The following is a 20,000-nucleotide window of genomic DNA, read 5'->3' on the forward strand; positions in this document are numbered from 1 at the left end:
TTGATTTTGTGTGTATGAGCTGCATGTGTTCTTGACATGTTTAGTGAGAATCTCCCAATCAGACATGAGAGATGCGTCCAGGCCTGAGCGTCTCACTGCGTCCCTGAGCTCAGTGTCTCTGTGAGCACAGGTACAGAAGCTCTGAAGTCCAGTCTTTCAGTCCAGCGCGTCTCTCTGTGTGTTCAGAGCTTGCCCTCTTCGATCATGCGGTTCAGGCCGCTGCAGATCTTGCTGAGGTTGGGCCACAGCGTGCCGTGAGGGTCGTACAGGTGCGTGAGGAGCTCCGGGTCCGAGTAGTGGTTGAACACGTGTCTGATGCGATCCAGAGATTTGGGGGTCAGGTGTTTCTCCACCAGCTTCAGCAGTAAATCACGACACTCGCCTAGCAGCTCCATCATCACGTTCTTATCAAAGGTGAACTCCACCTGATGCAGAGACACGCACGCTCGTTATTATACATTCACATTCATGCATTTAGCAGACACTTCTATCCAGAGCGACTCAGAAAGGAGGAATACATTTTTTAAACTTTATTTGTAAATTTCTGCAAATATTGCAAAGTTCTCAGACCCTGATAGCACACGTACATCTCAGAGATGTCTATAAGACGTCTGCAAGATGTATTTTTTAGAGTGTTTGCTCATCTGCAATTCGTCTATAGGACGTTTCCTATCAGATGTCAAATAGATGTTTAGAAGATGTATTTAAGATGATTTAGAATGTATTTAAAACTGACATCTGAAAGACGTCTATCAGACGTTTGTAGACAGCAGATGCTTTCCAGATCAAGAGATCTTTAACAGACCTTTTGCAGACGTATGTGTGCTATCTGGGGACATGTCCTCCCTGATAGCACACGTACATCACAGGGACGTCTATTAGACATCTGCAAGATGTATTTTTTAGAGTGTTTGCTCATCTGCAATACGTCTATAGGACGTTTCCTATCAGATGTCAAATAGATGTTTAGAAGATGTATTTAAGATGATTTAGAATGTATTTAAAACTGACATCTGAAAGACGTCTATCAGACATTTGTAGACAGCAGATGCTTTCCAGATCAAGAGATCTTTAACAGACCTTTTGCAGACGTATGTGTGCTATCTGGGGACATGTCCTCCCTGATAGCACACGTACATCACAGAGACGTCTATTAGACATCTGCAAGATGTATTTTTTAGAGTGTTTGCTCATCTGCAATTCATCTATAGGACGTTTCCTATCAGATGTCAAATAGATGTTTAGAAGATGTATTTAAGATGATTTAGAATGTATTTAAAACTGACATCTGAAAGACGTCTATCAGACATTTGTAGACAGCAGATGCTTTCCAGATCAAGAGATCTTTAACAGACCTTTTGCAGATGTATGTGTGCTATCTGGGGACATGTCCTCCCTGATAGCACACGTACATCACAGAGACGTCTATTAGACATCTGCAAGATGTATTTTTTAGAGTGTTTGCTCATCTGCAATACGTCTATAGGACGTTTCCTATCAGATGTCAAATAGATGTTTAGAAGATGTCTTTAAGATGTTTATGATTTAGAATGAATGTAAAACTGACATCTTCAACACGTCTATCAGATCACTGCAGCTGCTTTCCAGATGAAGTGATCTTTAACAGACATCCTGCAGACGTGCGTGTGCTATCTGGCCTTATTCTTAACTCTTGAGATTAGAGCATTAGCAGAAAAGCAGAGCTGAAGTTGCAAAAAAGTACAAGATGAGGACATGAGAGAGATGGACATTTTTTATCACAGATGCATGCATGCAGTTACTTATTTTGAAATCAACATTTTGTCTTCTGAGTGGTTTTAGCATGCTAATGTTCTCTGAAAGCTTTTTAAAAACGTTTCTGAAGAAAATAAGTGTTCCTGTCCGAGACAAAAGTCTTTTGGTTGGTTGCTATGTGGTTGCTAGGGCTAAATTGTTTCAGTGCAGTTGATAAGGTATCCTAAGTAGTTTCTAGGGTGTTTTAGGTAGTTTCTATGTGATTGCTAGGGTCTTTTGAGAGGTTGCTATGTGGTTGCTAGGGCATTCTAAATTTTTTGCTTTGGAGTTGCTAGGGTGTTGTAAGTAGTTGCTATGCATTTTCCATGATATTCTGAATAGTAGGTCATTTGGTTGCTAAGATGTCCTAAGTAGTTGCTAGGGTGGTCTAAGATGTTGCTATGCAGTTACTCCTGTGGAGTTGCTATGCCATCTCTAGGGTGTTCTAAGTAGTTGCTATGCAGTTGCTAGGGTGTCCTGCATGGTTTGCAGAGTCTTCCAGGTGGCTGCTATGTGGTTTCTAGGGTGGTTTAAATTATTGCAGTGTGGTTGCTAGGGTGTTCTAAGTAGTTTCTGTGCAGTTACTAAGGTGTTCTAAGTAGTTGCTATGCCGTTTTTGTGGTGTTCTGAGTAATTGCTAGGGTGTTCTTGGTGGTTGCTAGGTTTCCTAAGTAGCTGCTATGCAGTTGCTAGGGTACTCTGAGTGGTTGCTGGGGTGTTCTAAGTAGTTTCTGTGCAGTTTCTGGGGTGTTCTGAGTACTTGTTATGGTTGCTACTTAGAACACACAGTTACTAAGGTGTTCTGTGTGGTTACTATGTGGTTGCTAGGGTGTTCTAAGTAGTTGCTATGCGTTTGCTAGTTAGTCTAAAAGTTGCTATGGTGTTTCTAGGGTGTTCTGAGTAGCTGCTATCTGGCCGTTACTCTGGATGGTTTCTAAGTGGTTTCTTCCTGGCTGGTGTGAAATGACACCACAAACGCTGCAGGACGACGCACACACGGAACTTTAAAACTATCAGCTGTAGTACTGCAGAAGATTAATCATAACACAACATTCGCATGTAAATATGAGTGATGAATGTGGGTTTTCGTACCTCCTGGAAGCTGATGGCCGTCATGGCTCCGTTATGGAGTTTTTTCCTGAAGTCCTGCGCCACACTCAGCTCATCCGCACTGAACTTGTCATGTCGGAACAGAACCCCCACCTTCACCGCGATCTTGATCATGTTCTTCACCACCTTCTGGGCCTCATTGCGGTTCCCTGTGTGCTCTTTGGAGACGCGGTAAAGCTCGTCCAGAACCTCGCTGCTGTTGTCATCTATGAACATATGAGCCACCGACTTACTGGCCATGTGACTGAGGATCTTCTTCTGGGCCTTCATGGCCATGTCCTTCGAGCTGAACGCCTCCATCCTGATGACAGGAGAGCACGGACAGACACAGACGTACAGCCGTGTGTGAGTGTGTTTACCTGCGTCGTGCAGTTGGAGGTGTTTGCGACGAGTCTGTTGTGTCTTTTTGAGGAAGTGGTGTCTTCCGCTGTGTAACTGCGAGAGGAAACGGTGTGATCGGAGGAGATATGTCACTTCTGCTTTCTGTCTCTCTCACACACTTCAACTTTGAGTTTCAGACTCAAATCTCCCTCTTGAGAGATGTTTCATATCATTCAGGGTGTTGAAAGTGTGAGAATAAGAACACAAACTTACCTGAAAATAGTATGTCTAAGCTTCACGTCACCTTCAAACATAAGGTGTGAAAAATCAACAATGAGATCAAAGGGAAAGCTTCCTAAGTTTGCAATCGAAAGTCAAAACTCAAACCTTTCTCTTCAGTTTCTCTCTAGATCACATGATCTGATCAGTCTGAATCTCAATCATTGTTCCTGATTCACATTTAACAAATAAACGGAACTGAATTCAGATTGAAATGATCTGGAATGCGGTTTGTTCAGTTCAGTGAAAGGTTGCTAGGGTGTTGTAATTAGTTGCTATATGGTTGCTAGGGTGTTCTGAGTAGTTGCTATGAGGTTGCTGGGGTGTTCTAAGTAGATGCTATGTGGTTGCTGGGGTGTTCTGAGTAGATGCTATGCGGTTGCTGGGGTGTTCTTAGTAGTTGCTATGCGGTTACTGGGGTGTTTTAAGTGGTTGCTATGCGGTTGCTGGGGTGTTCTGAGTAGATGCTATGAGGTTGCTGGGGTGTTCTAAGTAGTTGCTATGCGGTTACTGGGGTGTTTTAAGTGGTTGCTATGCGGTTGCTGGGGTGTTCTTAGTAGTTGCTATGCGGTTACTGGGGTGTTCTTAGTAGTTGCTATGCAGTTGCTGGGGTGTTCTAAGCAGTTTCTATGCGGTTGCTGGGGTTTTCTTAGTAGTTGCTATGAGGTTGCTGGGGTGTTTTATGTCGTTTGCTATGCGGTTGCTGGGGTGTTCTAAATAGTTGCTATGCGGTTGCTGGGGTGTTCTATGTACTTGCTATGCGGTTGCTGGGATGTTCTATGTAGTTGCTATGCGGTTGCTGGGGTGTTTAAAGTAGTTGCTATGCAGTTGCTGGGGTGTTCTAAGAAGATGCTATGCGTTTGCTGGGGTATTCTATGTAGTTGCTATGTGGTTGCTGGGGTGTTTTAAGTAGTTTCTCTGCGGTTGCTGGGGTGTTCTAAGCAGTTGCTATGCGGTTGCTGGGGTGTTCTAAGAAGATGCTATGCGGTTGCTGGGGTGTTCTATGTAGTTGCTATGCGGTTGCTGGGGTGTTTTAAGTAGTTTTGTTCGGTTGCTGGGGTGTTCTAAGCAGTTGCTATGCGGTTGCTGGGGTGTTCTATGTAGTTGCTATGCGGTTGCTGGGGTGTTTTAAGTAGTTTCTATGCGGTTGCTGGGGATGTGTTCTAAGCAGTTGCTATGTGGTTGCTGGGGTATTCTATGTAGTTGCTATGCGGTTGCTGGGGTGGTTTTGAGTAGTTTCTATGAGGTTGCTGGGGTGTTCTAAGTAGTTGCTATGCGGTTGCTGGGGTGTTCTAAGAAGATGCTATGCGGTTGCTGGGGTGTTCTAAGTAGTTTCTATGCGGTTGCTGGGGTGTTCTAAAAATATGTGGTTGCTGGGGTGTTTTAAGTAGTTTCTATGCGGTTGCTGGGGTGTTCTAAGAAGATGCTATGCTGTTGCTGGGGTGTTCTATGTAGTTGTTATGCGGTTGCTGGGGTATTTTAAGTAGTTGCAATGCAGTTGCTGGGGTGTTTAAAGTAGTTTCTATGCAGTTGCTGGGGTGTTCTAAGAAGATGCTATGCAGTTGCTGTGGTGTTTAAAGTAGTTTCTATGCAGGTTGCTGGGGTGTTTTAAGTAGTTGCTATGCGGTTGCTGGGGGTGTTCTATGTAGTTTCTATGTGGTTGCTGGGGTGTTTTAAGTAGTTGCTATGCTGTTGCTGGGGTGTTTTAAGTAGTTTCTATGCGGTTGCTGGGGTATTTTAAGTAGTTGCAATGCAGTTGCTGGGGTGTTTAAAGTAGTTTCTATGCGGTTGCTGAAGTGTTCTATGTAGTTGCTATGTGGTTGCTGGGGTGTTTTAAGTAGTTTCTATGCGGTTGCTGGGGTGTTCTAAGAAGATGCTATGCAGTTGCTGTGGTGTTTAAAGTAGTTTCTATGCAGTTGCTGGGGTGTTTTAAGTAGTTGCTATGCTGTTGCTGGGGTGTTCTATGTAGTTGCTATGTGGTTGCTGGGGTGTTTTAAGTAGTTGCTATGCTGTTGCTGGGGTGTTTTAAGTAGTTTCTATGCTGTTGCTGGGGTATTTAAAATAGTTTAAATGCTGTTGCTGGGGTGTTTTAAGAAGTTGCTATGTGGTTGCTGGGGTATTCTATGTAGTTGCTATGCGGTTGCTGGGGTGTTTTAAGTAGTTTCTATGCGGTTGCTGGGGTGTTTTAAGAAGATGCTATGCGGTTGCTGGGTTTCTATGCGGTTGCTGGGGTGTTCTAAATAGTTGCTATGCGGTTGCCGGGGTGTTCTATGTAGTTGGTATGCGGTTGCTGGGGTGTTCTATGTAGTTCCTATGGGGTTGCTGCTGTGTTTTAAGTAGTTGCTATGCAGTTGCTGGGGTGTTTTTAGTAGTTTCTATGCGGTTGCTGAGGTGTTCTAAGAAGATACTATGCAGTTGCTGGGGTGTTCTGTGTAGTTGCTATGCAGTTGCCAAGGTGTTTTAAGTAGATGCTATGCGGTTGCTGGGGTGTTTTAAATAGTTTCTATGCTGTTGCTAGGGTGTTCTAAGAAGATGCTATGCGGTTGCTGGGGTGTTCTATGTAGTTTCTATGTGGTTGCTGGGGTGTTCTAAGAAGATGACATGCGGTTGCTGGGGTGTTTTAAGTAGTTTCTATGCGGTTGCTGGGGTGTTCTAAGAAGATGACATGCTGTTGCTGGGGTGTTTTAAGTAGTTTCTATGCGGTTGCTGGGGTGTTCTATGTAGTTTCTATGTGGTTGCTGGGGTGTTTTAAGCAGTTTCTATGCGGTTGCTGGGGTGTTCTAAGAAGATGACATGCTGTTGCTGGGGTGTTTTAAGTAGTTTCTATGCGGTTGCTGGGGTGTTCTAAGAAGATGACATGCTGTTGCTGGGGTGTTTTAAGTAGTTTCTATGCGGTTGCTGGGGTGTTTTAAGTAGTTTCTATGCTGTTGCTGGGGGTTTCTATGCAGTTGCCTGGGGTGTTTTGAAAATGAAACAATAAAGGTACACTCTCAGAAAAAAAGGTTCAAAAGCTGTCACTGGGGTGGTACCTTTTCTAATATCTACACTTTAGGTACTAATTTGTACCTTTACAGTATGGACTCTTTTGATACAGAGGAGAAACACACATACCTGCTGAATCATCTTACCTGTTGCTGAGTGAGAGTGTTTAGCTGTGATGTGTGTGAGTTTGTCTTAGAGTGCGTCTGTCAGTACTTGACATGTCGAGTTTACATCCGTTTCCACAAAGAACTCAGACAGACACACAAAGGAACAGGACGACACAATCAGTCAATGTATTATTGCCTCATATTGCATCATGAGTCTTGCACTAGTTACAGTAATCAGTCACACACACAGGCTGATTCATGCTCACTTTGACTGTTGTTTGTGTTTATAATCAGTGTTTATTAGGATGATCGTGTGTCATTCAGGTTGCCTTTAAAGGTCCAGAAAACAGGATACAATATTATGTTTCAGATTAGAACCGAAAGAAAGTATAATTCAAATGCATCTGCTGTTAGAGTATCAGTAGCCTATGTAAGTGTGAATTACATGTTCTCACAACATATGTGCTACTTCCAGAAACATTCATTTTAATCATTGATGCTTGAAATGTCTGCTATAGGTGTTTATGTAAGAAGAACACTTCAGAATGAAATTCATCTGTTGTGTGAATTTCTTTGAATTGCAAGTCAGTGATTTTTCTTCCCGTTGGTTCTACTTCCGGTGTGTTGTGACAATTCATACTCACACCATTTCATATATTGATACACATGAATTGAAAAGCACTCAGTGGTTAAATTCTCAATATAGGTTTTGTATTTTTCTGTATTTATGGTTGTATTGTTCTAAAAAGTGTTTCTGAATGTTGCACCAGCAATATTTCAACATTTAGTGTTTCTCTCTGCACCACAAAGACTGACAATGACACAAACTGCTTAAACCCATGTGTTAAACACAGATTACAACATTGACGGCCACAGTCACTAGCAGGAAGTGCAGGTGTAAAGAGCTGTCAGAAGACTTCCTGTATGACATAGCAGACGAGAAGAGATGAGATGAGACAAAATGAATAATACGTTTAATTTATATAGCACCTTTCCTGAGCTCAAGGACGCTTGAAAAAGAGCAGCAATCAATCATTACACAATCAGAACAAGAGCTAATGAAGTTACATAGTAAGAAGATAAGAGACTAGAAGAGATTGATTACTGATGGATCATCACAAACCTGCTACTTTTATATGTACAGCTAATTATAAATACTATAAATAAACCCAAACCCACACCATAACCCAGTGTTGGGGAAGTTACTTTTAAAAGTAACACAATTAGTTACTTATTTTATGGGGTAACGCAATATTGTAACGCCTTACGTTACTTTTGAGATACTTTTTTCACCTGGCTCAGTTCGAAAATGTTATATTTTTTTATCACCCTTTCACACCAAAAGTGAAATGAATAGACCTCAGACTGAAGGAAGTGCTCTGTCTCTATTCTCTCTTGAGAGCTGTCAGTCAATAATTGTGAAAACAAAGTGTAATTTAACAGTTGGTTGTGAATTTAAAAGTAATGCGATACTTCTTAAAAAAAGTAATCTGATTATATAACCAATGCATCGCCCCAAACACTGCCATAACCCTCACAGAAAAGTTAAAACAGCATTTTTAGACTATTATATACTTTCTATACTGTATACATTCATGCATTTGGCAGATGATTTTATCCAAAGACTCTTGCATTATATTTATTATATATTATATATTTATATTTAAAGTATTTCATGCATTTTCTGGGAATCAAACCCACAATTCGGTCATACAGTGCATTGTTTGAGCTAAAGGAATATAATGTTTATGAAAATGTCCTGCACTCAAATGGAGGGTTTAAATTATCTATGTTTTATGTATTTTCTTCTTCTTTTTTTAAAACCCTCTTTATCTTTATTTATTACCTTTCAAAGCACTTTGATTGACCGCTGTGTATGAAATGGTAATATTAATGAAAATAGACTTGCTGTGTGTCCTGTAGAGGGCAGCACACACACACACACACACACACACACACACACACACACACACACACACACACACAAGAGGGAGAAATTCAGAAGAATTGAGAAAATTGTTTCTTTATAAATACATAAACATGCATGGTCTACACTGCACATAGAAAATACAGGATAAAAGTATGAGTTTTTTGGCAGCACATTTTCCTTGAGCTTTAGATATGAGTTCATTGTAAAACATACTGTAACCTTTAAAACCCAAATTTCTTCACTAGCAGTGTGTTACTGGTCATTTGCATAGTAGAAAAGAGAGTTAAATCAGTGTTGTTTGGAATAAATCTCTAGGGTCTCTGAATCTCCAGAGACGTGTGTGTCTGTGAGTGTTTGTAAATATTTTCAGAATAACATTTTCCAGAAAAAACACGCTCAGCGTCCAACACACACACACATGCTGAATGGAGGAGGATGGTGTGTGTTGGACACTGAGCATGTGTGTGTACGTGTATCTTTTTGGGGACAGAGAGAAATCTGCAGGTCAAAGGTCACGATAGGACTGAAGCAGGACGTGGGAATGGGGCGACAGGAAGAGGAGGCGGTTCCTCTCAGTGTTGATCTGCTCTGAAAACAACAGAAATAAAGAAAGAACAGATGGAGGCATGTTGTCTTCGCCATCAGATGAGGATTATTATTATTATTATGATGTGACGCTTAAATGCTACTAAGTGCTTTGTGTGTTTATAGTGAGTTGAGACGTGCAATTTTACTTTATTCTCAATAATCTGTAAGCTGCTTTACCATGTGCATGACTGTAAATACAGATCCAGATGCATTAATCTCTGATTTCTTCCTGCATTTAACCCTTGAGTGTGTGTGTGTGTGTGTGAGTGTGTGATTATGTTGATCTTTGTAAAGAGGAACCTTTGAAAAAGTGAAAGTGACGTGACATACAGCCAAGTATGGTGACCCATACTCAGAATTGGTGCTTTGCATTTAACCCATCCAAAGTGCACACACACAGCAGTGTGTGTGTGTGTGAGAGTGAGTGAGTGAGTGAGTGAGTGAGTGAGTGAGTGAGTGAGTGAGAGAGAGTGAGTGCCTGAGTGTGTGTGTGTGTCTGAGTGTGTGTGTGTGTCTGAGTGTGTGTGTGTGTGTGTGTGTGTATGTGTGTGTGTTAGGAGAACAATGGCTCATTTAAGCATTTCATTTTAATGAATGAATAAATGAATTTATGAAAACAATAGTTCTGAACATTATATATATAATTATGTTATGAGAACATATTTAATTATATATTTTTGATTAAATTATGAAATGTCAAACATTTTGCAAATAAATAAATAAACAAACAAACAGATAAATAAATATCATTTTTTATTATTGTGTTATGAGAACAACGGTTCTGAGTATCATTTGGGCATTTCATAAATAAATAAATATATTAATAAAAATTAAATAAATAAATTTCAAACATTTTGCCAATATAAATAAATAAATATAAAATATATTTATGTTATGAGAACATTGAGATATTCATACATTGTATGAAACACATTGTACAAATAAGCAAATAAATATATACATTATTTAAAATATATTTATTATTTATTTATTTAATAATTTTATTAAGGGGAAAAAATCCACAGTGTAAATCGGTTCATAGATAAATAACCACAGACTGTAAATAACCCGCCACATCTGTTTTGATTGGATGGGCGGAGTAAAGAATCCGCCCTGCTGTCTCTAATTGGTCCGAACGCGCACATGCACATGAGGAAGGCGTGTCTCTCGCGTCTGTTGCTCCGCCCCGTTTTCTCCCGCAGATTAAACTGAATTAACAGCTCCGGGTTCTCTGACGCTCAGATTCAAGGAAAACACAGAAAATATGGAATAAGATGGTTTTTGAAGCGAAACGGGTAAGTTTCAACGTTGTTTTGTAAGTTTGCGGTGAATCCATTAGATGTAGTCGTTTTAAACAGGGACTTAAACTGAACGCGAGCGCAGCGTGCACAGGAACGCGCAGAGGTTATTAATCGCGCCACAAGAGTTTTAAAATATTTTGACCTGCGTCCGTTAAACGGTCGGTTTCGCGAACTCTCCGTCAGTAACGTTACTCCGATAAACACAAACACTTCACAGAAACGCGATTTAAGACGCCTCGGAGATGTTTGGAAAGCTGTTTCAGGAGGAAACGGTGAAGATGCTGGACAGTAAATGTGCTAATCCTGTGCTCTCGGAGGAGATTTGTGCTTTAAAGCTCACGTCTGACCATCTGCCCTCAGAAAACAGACAAAACAGCCTTTAAATTAGCCCCAGAGACCGCGAGTCTGGAGAAAACGACCCCGAAAGTGAGCAGAGTTTGAGAAAAGACATAAACAGTGAGGTCAGCTTGACCAGGACGTCCTTCAGGCATGTAAAATTATGATTTTTAATATGACAAAACAGGTTTCAGTTCCTTCAGATCGTTTGAGAAGGTCAGTTTAATTTGGTTTGGAGAGAAACTTTTTTTTTTTCTGAATGGAAACTAAAATTTATATCTAAATCTGAAATCTGAATCAAAAAAAGTCTTAAACCACACATTTATTAGATATTAGTGTAAATGGGATAAAATGTAAATGTAAATGAAAAAAATAATTGTAAATATAAGTATTAGTACAAATATGTGTTAGTTATTAGTGTAAATTGCATTAAACGTATGTCTAAATATTTAATATAAATGGTAAATTTAAGTCTTAAGCCACACATTTATTAGATATTAGTATAAATAACATAAAATGTACATCTAAATTTAAAAGTAAATGCAAATCTATGTCTTGATCCAAATATTTATTAGATATTAGTGTAAATTACATTAAACATACATCTAAATATTTAATATAAACGGTAAATTTACACCTTAAGAAACATTTATTAGATATTAGTGTAAATAAAATGAAAAATGTGTATGTAAATGAAAAAAATAATTGTAAATCTAAGTCTTGATCCAAATATTTATTAGTTATTAGTGTAAATTGCATTAAACGCACATCTAAATATTTAATATAAACGGTAAATTTAAGTCTTAAGCCACACATTTATTAGATATTAGTGTAAATAACATAAATTGTACATCTAAATATAAAAATGATTGTAAATCTAAGTCTTGATCCAAATATTTTAGTTATTAGTGTAAATTACATTAAATGTAAATCTAAATTAGTGCTGTGCTGGGGTTGTGATACGATATATTGCGATACTGTAATCAATCTTATCTTCACCAGAACACAGTGGGATCTGTATTTGCATAAATCTGTCACTGTAACATTCAGTGCTTTTAAAGCAGTAGGGCCCTATGAAATCCGTTTTATTTTTTCCCAAATTCCGTTTTTTTCCGTTTTAATTTTTCTGGATTATCTTTTTTTCTGTTTTCTTTTTTCTTTTTTAGCATGTCTAATTATTTAAATGCATAAAAGCAACTTAATTTTTTCTAAAAATAGCCTTATGAAATGTTTTTCCCCCTCTCAGAAATTCTGTTGTGTATTTACATTTTTCTGGTTATCAAATGAAGGCATAAAACATTAATTTATTTTTTAATTATTGAAAATTAAGCAAACTTTATTTTTTGGTAAACAAAGGGGATTTACTATTAAAATTAAAACATGGAAGACATGTTGTGTGATTATTTCTTAAAAAATAATGTTTGTTTCTTTTTAGTAGTAGTAGGCTAAGTACATTCTGCTGAACAATAGTAATACATTTCTGGCAAATACTTGTCTTTACATTAAACCAGACTTTTATTTTGACGGGTTGGATATCTTTACAGTTCTGTGTATGTGATATGACGCTAGTTTTACTCAAATCAAACGGTCAAACGCTCATGAATTCACTCTCAGAGATGTTTTGGATATGTTATTCATTTGTTTAGGTGTTCTTTTTGTGTTTACGTCCTCATTTAGAGAGACGGCAGACGCTGAAATCACCGCGAGCGTCACGCGCGCTTCAGTGTGTGTAATAAACGAAACTGCGCTTCTGCACCATTCATTAACAGAGACACTCAGAACATGCAGGATTCATATTTAAATTGACTTTTCTGGCTTAATATTTACAGAATAGTCCATATCTCGATTTGATTTAAGTGTAATGACCTACTTTTGACTAATTCATTAAAAATGTGACAAATTCCGTGACATTCTGCGTTAAACTGTAAATTCCGTTTTTATGACTGGATTCCGCGATTCCGTCCGTGTTTTTCACATCGTGGGAATCATAGGGCCCTAAACCAGTTTTTGTGCAGTACATTTATGAGTTAGTGTAAATTACATAAACTGTACATCTAAATCAGTGTAATTTACATAAAATGTACATCTAAAGCATTACTATAAATGTTACTTGAGCTACACATTTATTAGTTATTAGTGTAATTTAAATAAATCTGAAATATAAACAGTAAATCTAAGTCTTTAGCTACAAATGTATTAGTTGTTATTGTAAATTACATGAAACGTACTATATCTTTAATATAAACAATAAATCTAAGTCATGAGCCACACATTTATTAGTTAATAGTGTAAATACACTCCAGAGATTTCACAATGAGCTCATGGCTAGTATTGTATGAGTATTAAATAGAATTTTGCCTCTCTTCTTCCTCCCTCTTATGTTGGCCTTTATGTGTAGTTTGCGTCTTCTGCATGTTTGCCCTGTTGTTTTCCTCCTGTTCATCGTACGTTCCCCTCTCTCTCTCTCTCTCTCTCTCTCTCTCTCTCTCTCCCTCTCTCTCTCTCTCTGTCTCTCGGCCCACTCTAGCATTCCTGGAACACTTGTAGAGTTTCTGTTGGTTCTCTGATCTCGGCACAGAGAGAGAGAGAAAGAGAGAAACTCCCCCTGAATTCCTCATGAAGGTCATTAGGGAGAAAGCTGGGGTTCGAGTCATAGTTTATCCCTAACCCTCACCCTAACTAACCCTGACCGTAACTAACCCTCACCCTAACTAACCCTGACCGTAACTAACCCTAACACGGGGGTTAAAGGGAAAGTTTTCCCAGGAATGACAAATCTGTGTGCATTTACTGTTCTGAACATTTATGACTTATTTTCTACTGCTGAATACAAAAGATATTTTGAAGAATATTGGTAACCAAAGAGGTTTCGCCTTCTACTGAAGGTGAATAAAAATGATATTTTGAAGAATATTGGTAACCAAAGAGGTTTCGTATTATAGTGATGTTATTTTTAAATATATATTATGTTAAAGTGAAAAGGGATGTGGTCATATGAGTTTGAAATAATGTGAGGGTATGTAAATTACAGTATTGTTTTTTTTTTTAATGTATTTCAACTCTTCATTTAGACAATGCATTTTCAAAAGAATATCTATTAACTATCAAAGCGTCTTAAAAATACAGCACTTGGGAGCCATTCATATACAAAACACAAAAACATATGATGTGTTTTTTAAAAGTTGAACTACTTTTAACTAGACGTGGCAAACGATGCAAGATGCAAAATGCGAGCACCAAACATGTCCATCTAGCGCATGTTTGCATAAAAAACAATAAAAAAGCAGAACGGTGGAATGCAAAAACACATTCCAACCAAAATATGTTTTTGCATTTGAAAACAGAAGATTAAGGCAGTGGAATGGGAAACAAATTCCAAGGTTTAGTCATGCTTTTGTAAAAGTTGAACTTCTTCTAACTTAAGCAGTGCATTTTTATGATGTATTGTCATGTGCAAGACATTGCAATAGTTGCGTGACCCAAGCTCAACGGTCAAAGATGTCCATCTAGTGCATTTTTAAATAGAAAAACAATGAAAAAGCTGCGGTGGAATGTAAAAACACTTTGTGTGTGAACGGCCCCTTATGGTGCGGCTAGCATGTTTACACAGACCAACAGTTAAAACATAGCGCTGACCGAAAGCAAGAACACGTCTGCTGTGAGCGGCCTGAAGACTGTTTATAGAGTAGGGTAGCTACCACTAGACGATCACTGGATATTTCTGGGTCCAAGAGTGCCAGTGCAAGTTAAAAGAAAAGAAAATGACAGAGACGTTTCTGGGCTCTGGAAGGAAGCAAACGGCTGCTTTATGTCAAAGGTGTCGGGTATTTTTACTGAGAGCGTGAGAGCCGCCAGAGAGAGAACCGTTACAGATACACTTCTTCACGTCTTAAAGGAATAGTCCACCCAAAAATGACAATGTGCAGGAAAAACATGACAACAGCTGTGTGTCAGGTGTAATAGTGTGTCATACACTGGATTTATTATATGTCTGAATTATTTCATAATCTGAGAATCTGTGTTTTGTAGAGGTGGTGAAAAAACTGACCCTCTGATGCAACATGATTCTCCCCAAAACGAATCTGAAACCATAATTAAACCGCAGTTTGATGTTGTTTTAGTATTATTGAGCTTTATTTGAGAGTGGACCTCTGGACTTCCCCGTAATGCTCCTTATGGTGAAGCTAGCGGCTTTAGTGCGTCACAGTCTGCTAAACTAATACTGAAAATACTGGAGGAATGCATGCTGTAATTTGCAGGAGCTCTGGGACTTCTGTGGTCCAGCAGGACAGTGACCTGAAACATTAGCCAAAGCTAGCCTGGAATAGATTTAAGCCCGAAAGGTTGATGTCCTGGAGCTCAGAGTGCCAGAGCATCTGTAGAGGAGCTCAGAAACGCTCGTTTGTCAAATGTTCCCATCCAACTTGACAGAAATCTTGCCAAGAAGAACTCACGTGTCAAGATGTGCACTGCTGATACAGATGAACACAAAGAAATCAGAGCTGCAGTAACATAATAAAACATGTGTAAAAAAGGCACTAAACGTGAACTCTTTATCTGTTGTTATTGCAGTCATTGCTTTTGTAAAAAAACGTGTGTTCATCAGCCCTGGTGTTTTTGGTTGTTTTGATCTGGTTGTGACTGTGTTTAGTTGCTGGAAACTCAGGAATAGCTAGCAAATCTCACAAATTAGAAATGGCATGTTTTTATAGAAAAATCGTTTTTTTCTTCTTAAACATGCTCTTATAGTTTTTGTTTTACTCACAATTTCAAAAATATACAGTACAGGTCAAAAGTTTGGAAACATTACTATTTTTAATGTTTTTGAAAGAAGTCTCTTCTGCTCATCAAGCCTGCATTTATTTGATCAAAAATACAGAAAAACAGTAATATTGTGAGATATTATTACAACCTAAAATAATAGTTCTCTATTTGAATATACTTTAAAAAAAAAAAATTATTCCTGTGATGCAAAGCTGAATTTTCAGCATCATTACGCCAGCCTTCAGTGTCAACATGTAACATCCAGTCTATCACATGATCATTTAGAAATCATTCTAATATTCTGATTTATTCTGAGTGTTGGAAAACAGTTGACCTGCTGTCTAATATATTGATGATGAAGAAAAGGTTAAAAAGAACTGCATTTATTCAAAATAAAAAAAAATTCTAATAACATATATTCTAATATATATTTTCTTTACTATCACTTTTTATCAATTTAACACATCCTTGCTGAATAAAAGTATTGATTTTATATAAAAAAAAAGAAAGAAAGAAAAAAATTACTGACCCCAAATTATTGACCAGTAGTGTATATTGTTATTACAAAATATTTATATTTTAAAAACATAACTTTTTTTTAATTTTTTTTTTTTATTCATTCATCAAAGTATCCTAAAAAAGTATCACATGTTCTGAAAAAATATTAAGCAGCAGAACTGTTTCCAACTTTGATAATGAATCATCATATTAGAATGATTTCTAAAGGATCATGTGATAATGATCCTAAAAATTCAGCTTTGCATCACAGAAATAAATGATAATTTAAAGTATAATAAATTTAAAAACAATTATTTTAAATTGTAATAATATATCACAATATTACATTTTTTTTCTGTATTTTTGATCAAATAAATAAATGCAGTCTTGATGAGCAGAAGAAACTTCTTTCAAAAACATTAAAAATAGTAATGTTTCCAAACTTTTGACCTGTACTGTATTTATTTTTGCATTCTATAGAATAAATATTGATGTGGTTCCACTACTGGTATAGTAATGTGTGTAATTGGCTCTCTGCGCTTTATTAATGGCCTGAATGTTACAGTTAATTACAGGCCTGTAATGCAATTTAATGAAATGAGAATTCAGGAAGTCAAGTGCTTTAGCTTCTAGTATATAAATGTTTTAATTCAATAATCCTGTACAGAACAAAATCCAGATTATACCCCCGACTCATGTGTCCCGCTTCATCTGTCTAATGGAAGATTAGCTCCGATTAGCCATTAATTAGCTAAAGTGTCTCCCACTGACACACGCACAAAGCCTCTTGTCAGATTAGCTTCAGGTCGGATCAGTTTTTAAATGTCAGATTGTTATGAGATCATTTAGTATCTCTGTCCGTTCAGATCTTATAAACACATGCTTTGATTTCTAACACACTTGACTTAAGTATTATTCAGTTGCTCATCATTGTTGTATGTTTACATCAGATAGATGAGAACCAGGGACATGTAAAGTTGATGTTTATTTAATTGTAGCTCTGTTCTTGTGTGTTTAAATGGATAGTTCAGACAAAAATAACTAATAGAAGTCCAATAAACTATAAAGATTTTGACTTTGATTTATGCAGCATCCATCTTTGTGTTTCATCACATTCAAACATTCAAGAGTCAGACTATGAGCTCACAATAACTCTTAAGTGATGTAATCTGTCTGCGTCTGGTTTCTCTTGAAGATGATTGACAGGGCATGGCGCTACTCTGTTGTCGTGACGATGGTCTGTTTATCCTGGCTCCTCCCAGTCATTGCTACTGCCACGCCCTTCCCCAGGGATCTGCAGCCAATCAGTGTGGTGCGTCCGGAAGGTGAGTCACGTGACTGACGGGATCTCCGAGAGGAGTTATTGTGTTGGTCTCAGTTATGTCTGTGTGATGTTATGATTTGTGATTGTGGGCGATCACAGTGTCTCAGGGTCTGCTTCTGAAGAAACACTACAGCACACAGTCACAGTTCTGGCGTCTCGTCTCAGTATACACACATTCACATCAGACGTTACTCAGCGCTAGAGTTACACTCACGGGGAGCTGCACTTATTCACAATCACTAAACTACATTATTTTCATCTGCTTTAGAGCCTTTCGGTTAGACGTTTCATTCTCGTGCTGTTCTGACGTGCACTTGTTCTGAGCGTGTTCACCTGAAGCGTGCGCACGCTAAAAATCCTGGAAAACAGCGTCTGATGAGTTATCCTTTGTGTCTGCGAAGACAAAACATGGTTTGTTTATATAAAAAACACAGTGAAAGGTTTAGAGAGAGGATGATTGGTGCTGTTATTGTGGTGACAGCAGTCTAATATTCCAAACATGCTGCCGCCCGTCATTAAAGGAACAGTTCACCCAAAAATTTACATTTACTCACTCTCATGTTGTCCCAAACCTGTATTCATTTATGTCTTGTGCTGAACACAGAATGTGGGGAACCAAACATTGACTTTGACTGATAAAAATACTATAGAAGTCAATGGGGACCAGCAGCTGTTTGGTTCTCCACATTCTTCAAAATAACTTTTATGTTCAACAGAAGAAAGAATTTTGTTTGGGTGAACTGTCCCTTTAATGTTAATAAAACAACAAAACACAGAGAAAAATCACTCACTAACAGAGGTTTGACTGAAGAACTTTAATACTTTTGTTTTAGTTGGTTTAATTACATCATTTATACAGAGAAGTGTATATAGTGTTTTATTTTGATATTTTTCATTTAGTTTCTTGAATGCTACTGTACCTGAAAATAAAGCACTGTTTTTTTGTGTGTTTGCAATGTGTATCTTAGTTCTTATCTGTAAATAACAAAGATTAAATAAAACTTTTTATATGTATTTGATTTGATTTCAGTTAATGTTTATTTTATGGCAAGTTTTTTTTTTTTTGTGTGTGTGTGTGTGTGTGTGTGGTTGTTGTCACTTAACTATAATAATCCTGATTCCAGCCTTTACCTAGAAACAGCGAACAGCAATTCATCATAGAAAACTGCTTGTATTTTATAAATGAGGGTTGAGTTTTATCCGATCTGTTTGTGAATGAGCTGTGTCTTGTGCTCCACAGAGTCGCACCTGTATCCCAGTTTTCAGGGTCTGGTGTTTAATAATGGCACGGAGCGTCTGGGTCTGGACTATCTTGTATTTTATCCAGGATCCGATCCAGCACACATGCTGTACGAATCGCTGGGCCAGGTCATTCGATCACTGAAGATCAGTCTGTTCAACAAAACACATGCCTAGACTGAATGAATTTTAAAGAAATGTGGTGCTATTACACATTTGTTGTTTTTGTAAAATGTTTATTTTTTTTGTATAATGTTTGTTTTAAATAACTTGACTTTTTCTTGTGTTTTTCTCCTGTTTAGAGACCATGTATTTGTTGTGAATCTCACTACTGCAGTCGATAAAATCATCCCACAGCAGGTAAACCACAGAAAACATGGACCTTATGATCATAATAATAATAGAATTATTCAAACTTTATTTTTTAAGTAATATCTCATACTTTTTCTTCCATGTTTTAGTTTTAATAGTAAACCCTTTGTTGTACAGCTTTTAGTTTGCCAAAAAAAAATAAAAGGAATTTTTAAATCTGCATTTGATTCATACATTAATTTTAACGGTAAACCTGCTAAAACTAATTGTTTAATTCTCATTTGATTACATTTTTAATTATTATTTATTTTGTGTTATATTTTTTAATACAGAATTTCTGGAGGGAAGACCCTATTACTGTAAAAATAATAATATATAATAATAATAATAATAAATTGTTAATTTGTTGTAAATTTTATGAATTAAATTGATCAGACATGTTTTTTTGATTATTAAGGTATAATGAAACCATAAAAATTTTAATCCAGAAAAAAGTTAATTAAATTGATTAGTTTTGTTTAAACTGAATTCATGGGAAAATTGATTTCATAGGGCCCTAAAAGTGTACTCTTTGTTATTATAATTTTTTTTTAAAATACATTGTTGTTAATTTGTGTAAATTTCATGGTTTCAATTAATAAGACATAAATTTTGGTTACTAAGTCCAGAAAAATTACATCATAAATTATTGAGAAAAAAAAAAATTATAAAATGGCCCTACATTTAAAAAAAATATGTTTCAGAATTTCAATTAATTATTATCTTTTTTTTTTTTTTTTTTTTTAATGAACCAATAAATTTAATTTAACTATTAAATGGAATCTAGAAAAAATAAAGCAAACAAGAGTTTGGGAAAATAATGAAAGCGTTTTCATGAGGGCCAATACTGTAACTGTCACACACGAGGGCTCACGGGAATCTGTGTTTTCAGATACTGACGTGGAGATCTACAGATGTGTCCAAGTGCGCCGTGCGAGGAAGAAACAGCGTAAGTATCCATCATTAATAATTAATGACAGGATTTTAATTTTTGGGTGAACTGTCCCTTTAAAACATGTATCTTCTGTTTTCAGGATGAGTGTTATAATTACATCAAGGTTCTTGTGCCTCGTAACGACGAGACTCTGTTTGCGTGT

The 20,000-nt window shown here is 37.2% G+C and overlaps 2 protein-coding genes across 2 annotated transcripts in view; one reads left to right on the forward strand and one right to left on the reverse strand.

Annotated features, from left to right (window-relative positions):
• The window catches only part of tnfaip8l2a (tumor necrosis factor, alpha-induced protein 8-like 2a), a 3,951-nt gene extending 635 nt beyond the window's left edge, over positions 1-3,316 (reverse strand). Inside the window, exons 1-2 of the mRNA XM_019124635.2 lie at positions 2,866-3,316; positions 1-425 (exon numbers count right to left, since the gene is read on the reverse strand). The exon at positions 1-425 is cut by the window's left edge and continues 635 nt beyond it. Of these exons, the coding sequence (XP_018980180.1) occupies positions 183-425; positions 2,866-3,183 (561 nt within the window). The 5' untranslated portion in view covers positions 3,184-3,316 and the 3' untranslated portion in view covers positions 1-182. The remainder of the gene's footprint in view (positions 426-2,865) is intronic.
• A 6,913-nt stretch (positions 3,317-10,229) lies between these two features.
• The window catches only part of LOC109095707 (semaphorin-6D-like), a 22,621-nt gene continuing 12,850 nt past the window's right edge, over positions 10,230-20,000 (forward strand). The window contains exons 1-6 of the mRNA XM_042775897.1: positions 10,230-10,385; positions 17,185-17,314; positions 18,554-18,703; positions 18,842-18,912; positions 19,796-19,852; positions 19,938-20,000. The exon at positions 19,938-20,000 is cut by the window's right edge and continues 39 nt beyond it. Coding sequence (XP_042631831.1) covers positions 10,365-10,385; positions 17,185-17,314; positions 18,554-18,703; positions 18,842-18,912; positions 19,796-19,852; positions 19,938-20,000 — 492 coding nt within the window. The 5' untranslated portion in view covers positions 10,230-10,364. The remainder of the gene's footprint in view (positions 10,386-17,184; positions 17,315-18,553; positions 18,704-18,841; positions 18,913-19,795; positions 19,853-19,937) is intronic.

This window comes from Cyprinus carpio, chromosome A19 (genome assembly GCF_018340385.1).
Source record: "Cyprinus carpio isolate SPL01 chromosome A19, ASM1834038v1, whole genome shotgun sequence".
In the NCBI taxonomy this organism is placed as follows: domain Eukaryota; kingdom Metazoa; phylum Chordata; class Actinopteri; order Cypriniformes; family Cyprinidae; genus Cyprinus; species Cyprinus carpio.